This window comes from Zingiber officinale, chromosome 11A, assembly GCF_018446385.1.
Source record: "Zingiber officinale cultivar Zhangliang chromosome 11A, Zo_v1.1, whole genome shotgun sequence".
Lineage (NCBI taxonomy): Eukaryota > Viridiplantae > Streptophyta > Magnoliopsida > Zingiberales > Zingiberaceae > Zingiber > Zingiber officinale.
In genome coordinates, this window is record NC_056006.1 from 78,711,950 (window position 1) to 78,731,617 (window position 19,668).

At 35.6% G+C, this 19,668-nt stretch overlaps 1 protein-coding gene across 1 annotated transcript; it reads right to left on the reverse strand.

Moving 5' to 3' along the window:
• Positions 1-287: 287 nt before the first annotated feature.
• On the reverse strand, positions 288-8,305 carry LOC122032902 (chaperone protein ClpC1, chloroplastic-like). Its single transcript, XM_042592217.1, has 10 exons — positions 8,153-8,305; positions 6,395-7,001; positions 5,435-5,550; positions 5,235-5,357; positions 4,967-5,152; positions 4,596-4,811; positions 4,297-4,514; positions 2,255-2,330; positions 2,099-2,188; positions 288-1,872 (listed from the first exon to the last, which is right to left on the reverse strand). Exons 2-10 carry the CDS (start codon positions 6,954-6,956, stop codon positions 694-696), a joined length of 2,766 nt encoding a protein of 921 aa, XP_042448151.1. The 5' UTR covers positions 6,957-7,001; positions 8,153-8,305; the 3' UTR covers positions 288-693.
• Positions 8,306-19,668: the final 11,363 nt, after the last annotated feature.

The following is a 19,668-nucleotide window of genomic DNA, read 5'->3' on the forward strand; positions in this document are numbered from 1 at the left end:
TACACTTTGTTAAAAATCATGTTGAGCTGATTGACTCACATGTTTTCATTTGGGTGAATAGATCTAAGAGGAAGATCAAGTATGATATTTGTGATCGCTCTGTTAATTAAAAAAAAAAAAAAATCTGTTATCTTAATATCCCCTCTAGTATCAGTTCCATAAATATAGAAGAAAATAAATATAAGTACAGACCATAAACGTATGATAATCGATCCTGGACTATTACATTAAAAATATCATACGTCCATTATCTACTCTATTAATTAAAGATGTGACTTTGACTCGCATATTAAAATGATTTTTGTTAATTAAGATAGCATAACCAAGCAATATCCACCTTGACAAATACAAACCAGTTGAAGCAAATACACTTATCCAATTCAACTGAACCCCATACTGCTCAAAGTCTTCATCACTTGTAATATGATCATAACAATACCAAACATAGTAACCAAGAGATGTAGATCGCATAGAATTCACCAGCACCAACATTTAAATGCAACTTGCAATCTTTCCTGCAAAGCTTACGTCTCACCTCAGTCCTATCTTTCAATTATTCCTTACTATGCTACTACTACACATGATGTTCTTTTTAGTATTCCGAAGATGTGAATGAAGCTGAATCCTGTAACAAAAGTTCAAAGATTTAACTTGAGCCGTAGTAGCTCCATACCTACTCTGACGGTTCAGACTCTATACAGGAATAGCTGGGGGAACTGATTCAGGCAAGCCGCTCCCACCATTTAGAACAGTGACATTTCCTTCTGAATCGACATCAACGATTGCCGAGTCTCCCTCCTTGATCTCCCCAGCTAGCATTTTCTCAGCCAAGCTATCCTCCAGGAGCCTCATTATGGCTCTTCTCAGTGGCCTGGCTCCATAACTTGGGTTGTAACCTTCATCCACCACCCTATCCTTGAATCTCTCTGTCACCTGTAGTTCAATATCCTTGGCTTTCAGCCTGTCAAAGACCTCCTTGAGCATTATATCAGCAATTTCTTTGACTTCCTGTTTGGTCAACTGTCTGAAGACAATCATTTCATCAAGCCGATTAAGGAACTCTGGACGAAAGTATTGTTTCAACTCCTCTGTCACAAGGCTTTTAATTCGGTTGTAGCTGCTGTCCTTTTCATCGTAGTCAAGGTCAAATCCAATTCTCCGTCCTCCCTTTTCGATCACACTGCTACCAACATTGGAGGTCATAATTAGGAGGGTATTCTTAAAGTCCACTGTACGCCCCTTGCTGTCTGTCAACCTCCCATCTTCCAAAATCTGGAGCATCATGTTGAAGACGTCAGGGTGAGCTTTCTCTATCTCATCAAAGAGGACGACAGTGTAAGGGCGGCGACGAACTGCTTCAGTAAGCTGGCCACCCTCAGTGTAACCAACATAACCAGGCGGCGAGCCAATGAGCTTCGAAACAGTATGTCTCTCCATAAATTCACTCATGTCAAGCCGGATCATGGCTTCCTCAGAGCCAAAATAATAAGCAGCTAGTGCCTTTGCCAATTCTGATTTTCCAACACCAGTTGGACCAGAAAATATGAAGCTAGCAATTGGGCGATTGGGATTCTTAAGACCCACGCGAGCTCTACGAATGGCACGACTTATAGCTTGAACAGCTTCATCCTGCCCAATAACACGTTTATGGAGAGTTTCTTCCATTTTGAGGAGGCGATCAGACTCATCAGTAGAGACTTTCTCTACAGGAATTCCAGTCCATGAAGATACAATGTGTTGGATGTCTACTTCTGTTACCAGAGGACCACCATCACCTGCCTCACTCTCTGCTTTGCTTAGTTCTTTGCCCTTGTCTATCAGAGCTGAGATCTGAGCCTTCAGCTCCATCTCCCTATCACGCAGTTCCCCAGCCTGTAAAAGATTTGCCGAAATACAAGGATAATTTAGATTCAGATATATAGGAATTAGGAACAGCTACAGGGTATTGTACAAAACCACAAAAACTGGTATGAAGTATTTGGTTGCAAAGCAACTGTGAGTTGGAGATCTGGAGATCATCCACTGGATGATATATGCTTAAACAGATCATCAAAGTCACCAACTCATTACTCAAAAACTTAGATTGAAATAGATTTACCTTTTCAAAATCTTGACCACGGACTGCATCATTCTTTTCTTTGGTGATCTGCCTAAGCTCTTTGTCCAGTTCCCTGGCTTCCTCAGGAAGCTGTCAAAAAACTATTAATTTGAAGCAAATATGATAGAATAACATGCTAGAAAGGTACCAAGCTACCTGTGCATGGCGAAGCCTAACACGAGATCCCGCTTCATCAACCAAGTCAATTGCTTTATCCGGTAAAAATCGATCACTGAAGCCATAGCAGAATATATAAGCAATATACAACTATGAATAACTGCAGAGATCATACTAGCAACATGATATGTAAAATTCCTTGGGAAAAAGTTATGCTTGTAAGCAATTAGTTTGTTTGTAAAATCAAGAAAAATGAAAATCAAGTCAAATAGTTCACAGAACTCGATAACATAAAGGAACATTATGAGTTAAACAGGGAACCAATTATCGAGCTGTGTTGCCTAGCAAGGACAAAAAGCTTCACCTCAATCCCACACCAGGACATGAGACTCATTGACATGGTAAATTATCTGGTGTCGCTTGTACCATGCATGTTGATTGTGCTTTTATAGTGCCCTATAATACAGGTTATTCTCTCAGTTGGTCACACATGCTCTAAACCAACATGCGATATGACAAAAGGAATTAGATTCGATTTCTAATGTTGATTGCAGGGCAGAGAATAGGAGTCAAGGATCTAGATCAGAGGAAGGGATGAAGATATTACCAACAGGGAATCAAAGCGGCGATTGAGGAATCGCATCAGAGGAATGAGTGAGCTTAGCAGACAAATCAAGGAAGACCACATCAACACGACTGCAAATGGGAGCAGCGCTTGCTCGCATCTACGTCATTATTGAATAATGGGACTTATTCGAGGAGGAATTCATAGTTTCACAATTTGGAAACTCATGATTCCATACTTATATACATATTATACATAAGATATAACATATAACCAATATTATAAGAGTGGCAAATAAAATGAAATTCATGATTGTCAAGACATGAAAAAATATGTGAGCGTTTGAGATTTACTATGATCAAGTTCATTGTACTTCTTACTTATTATAACTCTATGCATTATATTGTAAATCCATCATATGAGAACATTATATCCATTATTTCAGAGCATTATATGGTGATCCAGCATGCCAAAGCTCAATAAAATATGTGTATCCTTATCCGATGATTTGTATCAGTTCCAATTCTAACGGTGTCATTACAAATCCAACTCCTAGTGTTGAATCGAGATATGTTGATAAAAATTTAGATAAATTAATATCAAAACTACATGCCTATGCCATGGTATAATTATTTAATTTGGGTCTACACTCCTTTTAGTATTAGGAGGATGGTTGCAATGGTATCCTATTAGTCTCAAATATCTATAAAAAAAAAATTTAATTGATATACACCTTATATTTGAAAGTAAATAAGTATTGAAATAATATCGGCACAACACGATACAATATCAAGCCCACATCACTCTGACTAAATACCAAAATTCCAACACGAGTCAAGATTTCAAATCTTGGATTTACACATTAGTCATGAGGAGCAACATGTTTTTCACAGCAAATATGAAAAGTGGCATAATTCAACAAAATAGTTTCTGAAAAGAAGTTAAATAATCTTTGAGATAATATGAATCACATAGAAGGTAATGATAAATTGCAAGGGTGATAGAGGCAGAATTCTGGAACTTGTTAAAGCACACTAACCCAACCCAGTTACATTTTAGAACAAATAAATATCTTGGTTCCTCAAATTGATACCGCAATACTAGAGAATTTAAAATGATTCTGATGGCAGAAATATCCCTACTGCAATTTCTATCCTAGTTACCAATTATCCAGAATGCATCAATCTGCATGAAAATACATATAGTAGTATACATATCAACACTGAAATTCACATACCTTCAAATAGATTGAACCAGTATGGTTCAGAAAGATATAAAATAAACACAAAAAAAAAAGAATAGCAGCACTTCAGGCAATTCCATGTAAACTAATCAAAACAATGATGGGCCATTGGTAACTATGCAGTTGTCTAAAAAGTAAAAGGAGAAGCATCAAAACAAAATCATAAAAGCTTGCAAAGTTCTGGGTGGTAGACAAATCAATCAAAGGCTACATAGAATAGACGCAAGGATTATTGTAAAATAAAAAGGATGTATCAGAATACAATGCACCAACCTAATGTACTGATAGGACAATTGAGCAGCAGCAACTAAAGCCTCATCAGTGTAACGAAGTTTGTGGTGAATCTCATATCTTTCCCGTAGCCCTCTAAGAATCAGTATTGTTTCATCCACTGTTGGTTCAGGAACTTTTACTGGTTGAAAACGTCTTTCCAAAGCAGGATCCTTCTCAATGTGTTTCCTGTATTCATCAAGTGTTGTGGCTCCAATGCACTAACACAAAATCAATAACTTATAACTGAGATTTAATAGGTTCATATACCTTGCAATAGGAAAATTGAGCAATGGGCATACCTGCAATTCACCTCTTGCAAGAGCTGGTTTTAAGATATTAGCAGCATCTATGGCACCCTCTGCTGCTCCTGCTCCAATTAATGTATGTACTTCATCAATGAATAGTATTATTTCATCACTTTGTTTAATTTCTTCCATCAACTTTTTTAACCTTTCTTCAAACTCTCCACGGTATTTAGTACCAGCAACAAGAAGTCCCATATCAAGAGTAATCACCTAAATTACAACGTTAGAAATAAATAATGCCAAAAGTTCACAATACAGAATAATATAGACAATGAGCATCTTATATGCTCATTAAGGTTTTCCTGGTCACTATGTCATTTCAACTGTTTTATGAAACTTCACATGACTGATAAGTAGTTAAACACCTTTTTCCCTTCAATTGTTTCTGGAACATCACCATTTGCTATGCGCTGAGCAAGTCCCTCTGCAATAGCTGTCTTTCCAACACCAGGCTCCCCAATTAAACAGGGATTATTCTTTGTCCGCCTGCCCAAAATTTGTGTAACTCGTTCTATTTGTGCTTGCCTGCCAACAACTGGATCTAGCTTTCCCTGTGTAGTTATCAAGTTTGCTCAGATGCTTGATGTTTAAGATAATAATAAACAATCATTTGTCAAAGGATCCAAAGATTACCTCCTCTGCCAACTTTGTTAAATTAGTTCCATACTCCTCAAGTGTAGGCATCTTATTGCCACTGCTTCCTCCACCTACCCCTGCACCAACCGCTTCAGTGCTTTCTCCTACCATTCGAATGACCTATTCCATAATGAAGATCAAAGTTACCTCAATACTAGGGTTGTATTAATATGAAACAAAGTTAAACAATACTTTACCTGGGTACGAATGTTGCTAGGATCAGCTCCAAGACTCTCAAGCACCCGTGCAGCTACACCTTCACCCTCCCTAAGAAGGCCAAGAAGTAAATGTTCTGACCCTATGTAGTTATGTCCTGAAGTTTTAACAATATAGGCAATGAACTCCAAGCTAAAAGCCCAGCCCAAAAGATAAGAAAAAAAGGAAGAAGCCAAAGAAGTAAAAGGTAAGCAGAAGAGCTACTACCACTCATGCATGGTACTGGTTGATAAATTAGTAAAAGTCAAAGCATATGAGAATCAATAATTATGAACATTTATTGTTAAGTAAACAAATGCTTAGTCATGCCAAAACTAGAGTTTGGCAACAAAGTAGTTATATTAGTGCATCCATGGTTTTACAGGCAGTTTGTTCACAGAAATTGATCATAGTTTTCACTTCCCAACATTTTTATAGTAAAATCTCATGTTTTGGGGGGAGATCAAGTAATTTCCAGGTAGAAAAATAATTATTACAAGAAAAAGTTTTGATAATAATGTTTTTTTTTTTTTTTTTCAGTTTTCTTATTCAATTTCTAAATTCCCATTCTTTTCTTGCCACTGGACACTAGAAAGTTTCCTTCAATTAAACACAGTTGGTTCAAGTAAGATAGGTAGCATTACATAATAGCCCCAACTAGAATGATCCAGGAAATGAAATATGCTAAAGTTTCTATCGTGTTAGCTCTTTACAGCTATGATGTAAATGATAATTATTCTACCTCTGGACATGTTAGCATTATGGTGCTTGCATGGTTTCTCTTCAATAACTAAAATTAACATAATAGGTCCAAGATACCAAACAAGTGACAAAAATCTTGCAACAGACTAGAAACAAGCAGATTGATCAAATTAGCATAATTCTTTAAACATAAGTAATTAAATTCAAGAAAAAACAAGTTCTGTGATAGAAATCTATAATTGAGAATTATCTGAAATTACCAAGCTGCCGAGCTTCCTCTAATGAGAGTTCTAAAACACGCTTTGCACGAGGTGTGAAAGGTATCTCAACGGCCACAAATCCACTTCCCCTGCCGATGATTTTTTCCACTTCCACTCTAGCATCTTTAAGATTAATCCCCATTGATTTCAAAACTTTTGCAGCGATACCTGTTCCTTCACCAATAAGGCCCAATAGTATCTGTTCTGTCCCAACAAAATTATGACCTAGACGCCTTGCCTCCTCTTGAGCAAGCATAATTACTTTGATTGCCTTCTCTGTAAATCGCTCAAACATAGCTTTGGCAACTCCTCGACTGGTTTTTCCCTGGGGATAAGATATAAATCTCGAAACCACTGAACAAAAGTCATGATTACATCTTGAAGAAGTGCCTAGGTTGTCTGCTCGTCTTAATCCTATGAAGCCCTGCAATTGTAGAGGTGTTCTTTGATGATGTATCATCGTGGCACCTCTTTTAGCTTTCCCAGAGCCTCGCAGATGGCTTTGTCCTCTGTTCACTGCAACAGTGGGAAGAATTGCTGATTGAACCAAAGAACCAGCCATCAGTCCTTTTAACAAGAGACAAATACCCTTGGATCCTCACAACACCTGCAGTCATGAATTTTCATCATATTAATACAGCACTATGCCAAGAAATTGATATGCAACCCTCAAATTCTTATGCTTGAAATCCTTGTAAGAGAGAAATTGTCAAATCCAGTAGAACAGCTAGACACTCCAAAATTAGTATCCAACATTCTCATTAAATAGAAAGGGTAAATGAGGACATGATCAAGTCTAAACCACAGCAAAGTTTTAAGACAATAAAAAAAACAGTTAGATGCTAAATAATTAGAATGGTACCCTTTTGTTTCCATACACAAATATTCAATGTCTGGGAGATAAAAATATATGATATGAACTACATCGATTGTGATTGTAGCAGTAGGACTACTACCACATATAGTCGGATCCATTCCCAAATCTGCACAAGTACAATTAACAGCAGAGGATGGAATAATTTCAGCCCATATGTACAGTTGCTCCTAGACCATGTACACAAACCAATTTCATTTGGAGCTTTAATTTAAGAACGCAAACTTTATGGACATGTGGTGGAACTAAATTTTGGGCCACGACAACAGAATTCAGGTCATAGTCTCTAACATGTATAACTTTTTTATGAGGGATGTCCATAAAGGTAGAAGCAAACTAGAAAGTTATTCATCGCCAATGGGAACTCAAAACATACAGAAAACCTGATTCATAAGAGGTATCCCCTTGTGAAACAGGTATCTAATCCTCATATCAACTTCAGAACACCAAATGCATCTTCCACTCCGAGCATAAAAGCAACGTCCCGCTTTGAGGCAGGTACTACGTCACACATTCCAAGCAGCCACTCCAAATTGAAAATGGATGAATTACAAAAGGAACGACAGCAACAATGCGCATCACGACAATTTTCTTTCTCGCGAGCTACATCTTACCACACATACCGCCCGCAAACCCAAAAAAACTAAAAATCTATCTAATCAAACACTAGATCTCTAATCGACAATCAGATCAAACACAATAAAGTGCACTGATATCAACATATCCTAAGAAGAAATGTAAAGAAGGGGAGAAATCCCCTAAAAGTACTCAAATTTCTCGATATAACATATCGACAAGAACAGGATTCAACGCTTAGGATTGCAACGGATGAGAGAAGAATTAGTACAAACTCCAGAAGAGAAGCAGGGATGCGAAAGAGCTACCTCCGAAGAGAGACGAAGCTCCGATGCGGAGGCGGAGGAAAAGGAAAACTAGTTCTTTGTCTCCTCGGCCAATAGATAAATAGAGAAGACGAAACGGGGAAGATACGAGATCAGGAGAAGAAGAAACTTATTTCTGAAGCATTGCAAATTATTTCGGTACAGCATCCGCGACGCTCGTTTTTCTTACCTTCGTTTCATTTGAGATGTCATGGGCCCCATTAGTCATTAGAATCTCCAGATTCGGTTCTTGGCTGGGTAGCGACCCATAGAAGAGGGTGGATGGTTTGGCAGGTCTTTTTAAGAAGATAGATTACTCGAGGAAACTAATCTGACGGTGTAAGATTTTTACCACAGCAATGTCAGGAATCGTTTAGAAGACCCGATTGTCAAAGAGCGACGTGGACAAACATACGCCGCGTGGCGTCATCGGTTGATCGATCTACGCATCCTTATCTCTGTAATCTAAAATACAACGATAATCATTCACGATCAATCTGATCACGGCCGATTGTACAAATTCTTTTTCTGCATAGTTACGTGCGGATCGACGAATTGAGACGTCAGGAATGTAGACTTACCAGGTTATGAGATTGTAAGGGCCTTTGAATAATATAGTTGATGATCTACTATAGGCGTATGTGAATATATTCTGAATATACTAATTAATATCTATAGTTATGAGGTTAGCGAGTGATAATATAAATAATAAATATATGTCTGAAAATATATATAATATATAGAATGTGAATACAGGAGCATTGGGAATTATGAATAATGATATTATTTTCATTGTCGAATTCGTTAATGAGAAGAGATGGGTGATTCGCATTACGTATCGACAGATGAGGCGATAGTTCCCACATTTAAGGACACAGGCGCCTACCGGCATTATATATCGTTCATAATTCATGCGTTGAACGATTTAAAACACTAACATACCCACATACCCCAAGAAATATACGAGAAATTGATTAACCTATTTATACGATTACCCCGATGGCACGATGACCAGATCACCAATCATTTCAAGTATTGGTGACATGGATTTCATTTGCATTATATAATCATAGTGTTGGTATATGAATTAAATTCATATGACACCGCTATGATTGTGTCACTACCGCTCGCTAGGATAATATTGAAGTAATGGCAGAATGTCGCTCACCTGAGCAAATGTCGACGTAACAATCACTTCGCCGCAGTTCGCTTACGTAGCAATCCGATACTGATGCTAAGAGCATGGATATAGAGACTAGTCTAATTACATTAATATTCATACCAGCGTATATCAAATTAGGGCGATAGTTTATAACATATAAGTGATTGCAATTGAAAGTCATAATCAACTCATCAATAGCACATATGACATATTAACCAGTCAATATATCACTAAGCTGACTACTAAACTAGCAACTTGAGACTAGCAACAAACTCGGTATGGCTGCTCATTGCAACCACAAATTGATGCAACAAAACAACCATTTTTAAAACTCTCTAATTACTATTAGTGATCTCGATGTTATATAGGAGTATTTATTACTGGAGCCACTGACCATGACAGACAGCTGGGACTCTGATGGGCTCAAATCACATTCTATCGTATATTATTAGATTATTTTAATAAAATCAAAAAAAATATTTATTGGATTAATAAATGCGAAAAATATATTTACCATTTAATTTAAGAAAATTCGAGGAAAAAGGATGTATGGAAGAATATAGTGGTTTTTTCAAGACTTATTATTTCTCAAATTTTGATTTAACCACAAAAACATGCTGTTTTTGAAATTGTCTTTTCTGATTTTACTTTTACCAAGTCAAAGACCGATCGAACAACGGTACACAATCTAAAAAAACTGTCTAGTTCTAAGGATAATATCAATTATGTTCCTACAAGCTGGTCTATATAACGTTGAATAATGTTGTTGACCGCGAATGTCATAATTTCATCTCCGACACTTGGAGTATTCTATTCTTAATCCTACCGACTATCGTGTCCTCCTCCTAAACAACTTCCGCTCTTGCTCGCCGATCTCAATTCCTCCTCCAAGCGAAGTCCTCTTCGATCAGGACCGTACGCCTGAGGTTACTCCATCTCGCGTAAGTTGCGTGTTTATTCCATTGCATAACCATAAGGCGCCATCATGTCAGTGCGAATCTCACTGCTGCTCTTTCATTCACTCGCCCAAACGGATCAGTCTATCATCATTAACGCATGCATCGCAATGCTAGCGGCCCGCTAATAGTTGCTACATAATAACAAGGACCTAATTACTAGCCATCGGCTAAAGCACGGTCTGAGATACAATCATTTCTCAAGTGGTCACGAATACGTCATAATAATAACGCCTTCTTGTCTACTTAATTAATCTATCTCTACTTAGTGTTCAATTGCGGTATACCTGAATCTCTATAACATATATTTATTTTAAATAAAAGCTCGAACCTCCTCGAAACACTCTGACCTTGGCAGCTCCACCTTCTTTCGCCTGAGATTCCCTTTTTGCATTCACAGCCTCTCGTCATTGGCCATGCATCTAAGCTGGTTGTCGTTAGTGTTAGTTTGGTGTTGCTGAGACCATGGTGAATGGGTGCCAGCCTCACTTGCCTCTGTGTGTGCCTCCCACGTGGAGCGCGCTATTCCGTGCGAGTTATCCACGGCTCAGCATGTAACCAAGCTAAGATTCGATGGCATCTACCACTTGCCCCCCGGCCATCAACATCAGTTGGTATTTTTTATTCAATCTATCGAGATCATCAGTAAAGCCGATTTATGTACGACTAATCACTTCTTTGGCCTTCTGATTGATACAAGTCTATGTCTATATGAGATATCAATTTAACAAATTCAAAGTGAGTATCAGACTACTACGGTTTCCCGTAAACTCTAATTTTATATTCTGTGGTTATATAACCTTTAGATGTTTACGTCACATATAAAATAAACAATATTCTTTTATATGTGATGGATTCAGTTGATCGATTATTAATTTGTTCGTGATTTCTTTAGGATCCTAAAAGAAAGGTACACAAGTCTGTTAAAGGTGTATTGAAATTGGAGGTTGAAAAGGTTCATACTTCACTGGTTGATGTGGACAATATCTCTGACGGTGGAAGCATAATCATTGATTCAAATGATGATGGTGATCGTTTTACTGAAACTTCTTTAAGAAAGTATCATAGCAATGGTCCTGATATCCCTAGGAGTGGTAGTTTGAAGTTCATCAGCATTAATCGAAAAGATATTTGTAGGAATGTGTTAATTCCAGCTAGAGAAGATCATCCTGACTTTAGTGGCCATGTAAGTAGTATTTTGTCTGCTATTTATCAACATTCAATCTGCAATCTTGCTTTAATACATCCTGAAGTTCAGTAGATTTGTCTATTCACTTTACTTAAAAGCATAATGTTTCTAAATTAGAGGTGCTACTTTGCTAGTATTGTTGTCATATTTTCTTTACAAAACATTACTCTTCTTGATTCTTAAAGCTTCTCTGTGTCATCTCTTGAATTTTATGAATGGGCACTTGTGAACATTTTCTATTGGCTATTATGGTGGCTCTCTTAGGTGAAAAACACACTTTTTAAGGTTATTCGTTCATGTATATGTAGTGAGCATATTTGTTTGTTTGTTATTTTTTTGTCACAGGTTGTTATTTTGGAAAATTAAATCAAATTAGCTACTATTTTTGCTTGCATGCTATTATTTAGCAGAACAATATAGCATTAATTTCTTTTAAAATATCCTCTTGTGGAAACCTATATTTTTGTTCCCCTCTCAAAACTTGTACGAAAATGTTTTTTGTTGATTAGATATAGAACATCATCATTTTGTTTTAGTTTGCGGTTACCATAGCTCATGATGATACGCCCAGCTTGATTGAGAACTAAAAGTTAGCGTTTAGCCTTCGCTTCATGTCTTTGTCTTATCCTCTAGTCTAATGTGTGATCTTTAGGATATTGGATCGACATCAAATCAAAGTTGTTGGTGAAGGATGGCTGAAGATGAATTATTAGTTCAATAGAATGTTATGTTGTTAGTAGATGTACTTGAATGAGTTGCTTTGGTCTAAATGATCTGTTATTTTGCAATGTCGAAAGTATATTCATTCCATGACTTTATTGGGAGCCTATCGATACTTTGGTACCAATAGTATTAGGGTTTGGAATACCATTTGCGGTGCAGTGTTTGTCTTCATTTTGAATCACTATCAAAGATGTGAGCGAAAAAGAGGAACTAAGGAATCATCGTTATTCTCTCCACGATAGTGACATCTACATGCATGTAAATAATTCATACATATTAATTCTTATGTTAGTTTTTGTAACATTGTATTCATCTCGTCTCGACATTCTTCAACATGAGTTAAGTATTTATATTAAAGACTACTGTGTTTTAGTTCAATCTCCTATTCGCTTTCCTTCTAAATTGTATCTTAAATATTTTCTAAAATACTATTCTGGATGACACGGCTGGAAGCGCTTCCTCAGTTGTTGAAACCTCCACTAAGATATGCCTGTTGCTTATGCAACAGATCGAATATGGTTGCCAGCTTAGCCGCATTACGTCACCATCCACGCACATAATATATCTTTCAGATAAATGTCCTCAAGAGTGTATACGTACCGGCTAACCACAAAAATGGGAGTTTCACACTTCAGAGCCCTTCATCACCTGACTTACATTACTCTTGCATATATCATTGTGTCATTAAAATTTCTCTTCTAATGTTATAGATATTATTTTTGAATGTTAGAAAATTATATTTTTATTTGAAATTTAATATTTTGAATGAATTATAATAGAAGTGATTATAAATTATATTATTCCAAAACCAAGCGAGATAAGTCAATATTATCACGAATATCATATTTGGAGAGACAAGACAACGACTGTTGAAGAAAGGAATTGACCACATACGAAATGTCTCAGACAGCACCAGCGCTGAGCTGCAAACAACAATGCTTAACTGTAATTGAGCTCAATGGCAACACATTGGAAAATCGTTGTAAATTTTGTCTTCATTAAGAATGTAGAAGATGAGACCTATGAAGAAATTGAACACACTTTCCTCCCTCCTTCTCTTCCCCAGAATCTTTAAATTAATTAAAAGTCTATTCTCTAATTAAATTTTAGTTTTATCAATATCATTATTCATCATATATAAACACTTTAGAAGCAAAGTTATTCATCTTTTTTCTTATTATCATGATAATGGGGTTATGTGAGCAACAACATTTATGATTTTTCTTACAGGTTTAAAAGGGTTAAAACAAATCATTCCAATTATAATCATCATAGAATAGATTATATTAATTGTTTCAAATATAAATTAGGTTTTATTGCTCTTTCACTATTATTTGTATTGCTTGTATTTGTTTTGTTACTAGCTTTATTACTAGTTTTGTGTGTTTTATTTTTACATTTGAAATATATAGTACAAATATATTTTCAAAGAAATATCAATCTAGGAGTTAGAAAAGAAACAAAAGAAAAAGAGTGGAACGGATTATTAAAACTCAAAAAGGTGGTCTTCATAAGTTTTTTAAAGCTAGCTCTTTAATTAAAGATTTAGTTAATGAATTACAAGAAGAAAGTCAAGAAGAACTAAACGATCATGTAACAAATGAGTAACAACTGAGTAATCAAGAAGAACTAACATTGATAATAAAACAAGAGATCTTTTGGTAGAGAAAGGTCCTATAAGAGAAGGTAATCTTAAGTTCCCTATAGATGCGCTTTCAAGATATTTTTCATATTCTTGTTACACAAGAAAATTACCAATGGAGAGAATCAAGATAGAAAATGGCTCGTGTACTTGAAAGATGTGAACAAAGTATATATTTTTTGTTGTTGTAAATTGTTTAAATCAGTGAATAATAAAAGTTTGCTAGCAAATGAAGGTCTTAGCGATTGAAAATGTTTAAGTGACAGACTTAGATAACATGAGAATGACATTGAACATATTACCAACATAAGAAATGGGACTGATTTATAAATTATATTGAAAAAGAATGAAATAATTGACAAAAAGGTCCGAGTACAAATTAAGAAAGAGAAAGAACATTGAAAACTTATTTTAGTAAGGATTATTTATGTTGTGAAATGTCTTACTATGCATAATTTGCAATTATTGAGTTATATAATATTTACTTTAATGATGATGTATGTAGGCAACATGATACAATGCTTAAATTTGACAACATATCAAATGAAATATAGGTTCATGAATGCAAAAAAGGAAGCAAGGTACTAGAGAATTTGTGAACAATAAATTGGCCCAAGTTAATGTAAGTCAAAATAATTAATTATTCATTATTTTTTATTATATCATGTTGACATTTCACTTGTATGTTTTTATATTTATTAAACTAATATAAGTTATTGTAATATGGATAGGAATAATATAGAGAGAGAATCAAAGTATACAAAAGAGATTTCTTGAAATAAATCCAAGAGCATTTTATATGTCATGTGCTTGTCATTCTCTTAATTTAACAATTTGTGATATGACAAATTCTTGTGTTAAGGCTGTGTCATTTTTTAGAGTTGTGCAACGCATGTATACTTTATTTGCTAGTTCTACAAAAAGGTGGAAGATTTTACAAGATCATGTTCATCAATTAACTCTAAAGTCATTGTCAACAACAAGATGGGAAAGTCATGTTAATAGTATCACAGCCATAATAACTCAGCCAAATGAGATAAGAGAAGCTTTATATGAATTATCGAAAGTTAGTGAAGATGCTAAGACTAGGAGTGAGGTTGAATCTTTAGTAACACATGAACTTGAAAGTTTTGAAAAAAATTGAATTGATTAGCAAAAAGTTGCAATCTAAAGATATGCAAATTGACATTGCAATAAAGATTTTGAGAGGATTGATTTCTTATTTTGAAAGATATAGGGAGGAAGGTTTCCAATCTGCTATGACATTAGCGAAAGAGATTGCATCTAAAATAGAAATTGATCCTATTTTTCCTTTAAAACGTATAACTCATAGGAAGAAACAATTTAATGAAAATTATCATGAAGAGATTTCACAATCGGATACCAAATTTTCTCAAAATATTTCTTTAAATATGCAAAATTAATAAATTAGTTTGAATATTATTTTTTTTATCAATTATTAAATTGAATTCAATGAATGATAATAGATTGCATGAGTGTTGTAATAATCTTCAAGTTGCTCTAAAATATAGTGACAAATCTGATATTGATGCTGATGATTTATTTTCTAAATTACAAGTACTATAAATATGTTTACCAATAGAAACAAAGTCATCTTTTGAACTATATCAATGATTTGATTTTTCTAGTAATTCACCACGAATCTTGTTTGTATATCATATCCCTACAAATTGATCTCACAAATATGTCATTATAGTTAACGTTCACTGTTGCATTATTAGCAAAACTGTCACTTAGAAAGTTGTAAATAAATATGTTAAAATTTATTAAGATATTATTGATGATTTGCCAATAAAAATCTAGATTTCAATAGTTGTTCGATTTTTTTGTATTACAAATGTGCATTTTGGCTTGAAAATAAAATATTTTGTATGGTGGTGTTTTGAATCTTTGACATATTTTTGTAGTTTATTATATTTTAAATGAATATATTGATTTTCAAGTTTTTCTATTAAACTCTATTAGATTGTATGTTAGTATTTTTTTTTCCTATAGAGGTCACTTTTCTCTTTTCGCCCAAGGGCCCTGAAAAGTCAGGGCCGGCCATTATTATTATTTATATTTTAAATAATATTTATTATATCATAAAATTTAACTCCTACAATTGTTGGTCCCGCATTAAGCTGGGGAGAGTGCTCAGTAAATAAACAAACCTCTCACTTTTCTACGACCTTTGTCACTGTGACGTCAAAAATAAGAAGGCGAAGAAAAGAAAGGTTAGGTGAATCAGTTACAATCGAATCGAAACACTAAACAATCTTCTTCTATTTAGCTTTGTGACTAAGCTCCAATTAGAACTAAAGTCATATAGTGTTCTGACCTCAGACCAGTGTAGTTATAGTCACCCAGGGGTTCAGCACAACCACGAGAGGATAACTTTTACTCTCTCGCAACTGTACCAGAATGTCATCGCGCTGATAAAATTACTACCAGGTTACGTCCGTCGATTGGTAATCAACTCACTTTGGTCCTTTCCAACTCTCGTCATGCTCGCTAGTTCGCCCCTGATGATCATCCTACTAAATAAGGCTCACTGATTCATTTCATTCTCGAAACCTTCGCCTGCGCTCTCGTCCGGTTCCCACTCTTGCGCTGCAGCCCACAGTTCTCCTCTCTATATCCCGAAGAACTGCGCTTGAGCATACATACACTAGCTAGCATTTAGCATCAGTTCTCATTACTTGTACAGACGTTTGACCTTCCCGTTAGTCGATCAAACTATCTGGTACTAACATCCTCGATATTAACCTGGGATTAAGTAAATTAAAACAAATAGTTATAAATATTTGCAAATAAAAATTATATAAAAAATCAGTACTCTCTTGCTTAATCTTTCTCTACATAGAGCTAACTTGGATGGAAAGTTTAAACTCTGATCTATAAGTTTATATAAACTAGAAAATAGTTTTAAATCGATTAAAGAGCGACTTTAGATAATTTCAAATTCTAAAGAAAATATATATAGTAATAATTAAGGTAAAAATTGAAAATTCTTTAAATAGACATGATAGGGATAAAAATTGGGAATATTAAAAAATTTAACACAAAAATTGAAATTTTCCTACAATAAGGATGTTATTCTAAAAAAATACTTAATTTAATGATTTCGTACACTGAAAAGCATTAGTTAAAATTAAACTCATAGCTAGTAATTAAACATTTGATGGCCCCCCACCTTTAGCCATACAGCATGCTTTGGTGAACACCTTACAGATAATCTTTAATGATAGTAAATATTTAATTTTCCTCCTGAGCTCAAAATATAATTATAATATGATTTGAACCCTAAATAGATTCCTTCCTGAACATTAAAAACAGATTATATACGATATTTTCCTATTCAATTCTATGATATTTAAATGTCAATTTAAACCATTATATCTTTTAATATGTGTACATGTATGATTTTATACTATTTATTTATTTTAATTTTTAATATTTATTTGGTTATGATCTTTCTAACTCGAAGATATATTGAAATTTACTCTTAAACTAACTTTCTAACTCATTAATTAACTACTTCATTTTAATACTTGACCATCCTTGTGTCAGCGTCCCGTAGACTGTCCGGCGTCTTTCTTCTCATCACCTCTAGCAACGGAGTGCCCTCTCGCAACTGCTTTTGTTTTCTGTCACGCCACTGCCACATCAGTCTGAGGGTCCCAAAGTGCTTTCATTCATCACTAATGTCACCTTTAGATTTCATATTGACCGGGCCGCTCAAGGTTCTGTTACATACATCCTCGCTCTCGCCGCTCGCTGATTGATGTAATATCTCTTTGCCCATCAGGTATCTTACTTTCTTTCTCTTATGATTAAATTTTTAGTTTAAATAACTTTAAATTTTCATCATGTAGTAAATCACATTGTAGAGATTTTTGAATTTGTCTGTTCATTTTCCTTTAAGACAATGTTGTGAATCTCTTAGATTGCATAATCTGTCAGGGACTTCAATGTTGAAAATAATTTAAAGTGTTAATTTAGATCTAGATATATATAGCATCTAATGATGTCCATTCGTGGTCAGAATCGTCACCAATCTCTCTCGCTACTCTCATTAGAGAGGACGAGTTCCTTATTCTGAGTGTCAGTACAGTCCTCTTCGATGCTATGGTTCTCCCTGATCGCCGTCTCTCGAGTCATCGTAGTTTCGTTGAGTAATGCGAGAGCTCCGCTTGACTGATCGTGAGCTTCAATTTGACAGATAGACACCAGAGCATGGAACCTGTCGTCGCGAGTCTGTCTCTTCATCTATGGCTCTTCTACCACCCCAGCACATTCATTTCATTATTAAACAATCAAACCTTAAAGAATACTCAATTTTTTTCCACCAAATCCGAATTTTGATTTCATCGATCGGTCAAATCTATAAGTTTAGTGTTAATCCTCTGGTCGCTTGGTGCCTACTCGCTGATAGCATCTAATCGCTTTAGCTGGACTTGCTAGAGGGGAAGTATAAACAAACAAAACTTTTGAACTTTGACTATTAATCTAACAATCAGTAAATATAGAAACTACCGAAGAAGACAAAAGTTACTTGTTTTACAATTAGATTAATCCAGAGTGAAGGTCACTAAACAATCTAAGAGAGTTCTCTGATCGCTAGCTAAAACTAATCAAAACATAAGAGAATCGATTATAAGTGTTTTGATACTCTCGACTGAGGTTGTATTTAGTCCACAGCCTCTCGAAGGTTCTAGGTTCTGAGGATAAACTTTTTCATCAAATATATGTGCAATAGTCGCTGGATAAAATTATGTCCAACGATCGGATAAAGTCAGACTGAATGGGCCCACTAGTAAAGTCAACCCGACGACTGGTCCCTTCTGCTTCAGACTTGGCCCGGTCTGACGCTGACCTTATCTGATGATTTGGCTCTCTGCAGATTCTGACCATAAGCTTGAACGACCTCTCTCGACTGTCCGTTTTCCCGGAAACCTTGCGCTCCTTCTTCCTGCTTTCTCATCTTTCCTTCCTGGGCACTTCTGACCTTTGGCCACTTCATCTCCTCCCACCGCTGTGTTGCTTGGTTACTTGTCGACTTCCCTTTACGGCTTCGACTTCCTTCCTAAATTAAATTCCCGCCTGACCCAGGCACACCGGCTAACTAACCTAACATCACATCAAACTACCTGAGTTTCTATTTCTTAATAAAACACAACATTCACACATTCCTTTAAATTCACTCTTTACATTCAAAACATAAGGATCACAATATAAACACTATCAAGTAACACAACAAAAGTTCATAATCTATAACAAGTAAACAACACAATTACAACATTCAAGAATATCAACATTAACCGCCTTACGCTCTTCTACTACTATGACATAGATCGTCACATTGGCGTCGACGCCTAATATCTATCGCGTCTGTCTAATTTAAATTTAATTGCTAATCGCAATTTTTTTGTTATTCTGTTCTACCGGAATGTAAAGGGACAAGGGTATCTATGACTAGGTTCTTCTTTGTCTTGGTGAACTTTCAATTCGGTGACCTCTGGATTCCAAGAGGAGGATGCCGGGTGACAGTGGCTCTCTGACAGTGCGATCGGATGGATGGCTACTCATCAGCTTCGATAATGATCCACATTACAATTCCGATTTCAATGATCCGATGTCCGGTCGATGATCCAACGGTAAGGTGATCGTCTACTTTACTTTATATTGGATCAATATCTATACCGCGATCCGGGCCGATCCACTCCTGTCGGATCCAATCGAAGCCAATCGACGATCGATCAAAAACCCTACAGAATCGCTCACAGGCTTGCACATAGCGGGGCGCCGTGGATCTCGGTAGTGCCTTACAGGCCTGGGTCCGCA

Bases quoted from the DNA above. Each gene is read 5' to 3' on its own strand.
- LOC122032902 (XM_042592217.1), bottom strand. From the start codon at position 6,956: ATGGCTGGTTCTTTGGTTCAATCAGCAATTCTTCCCACTGTTGCAGTG. The intron at 4,515-4,595 runs GTATGCCCATTG...ATTTTGTGTTAG, and splicing joins TTGCAAGAGGTGAATTGCAG to TGCATTGGAGCCACAACACT. The intron at 1,873-2,098 runs GTAAATCTATTT...AATCTTTTACAG, and splicing joins GTGGTCAAGATTTTGAAAAG to GCTGGGGAACTGCGTGATAG.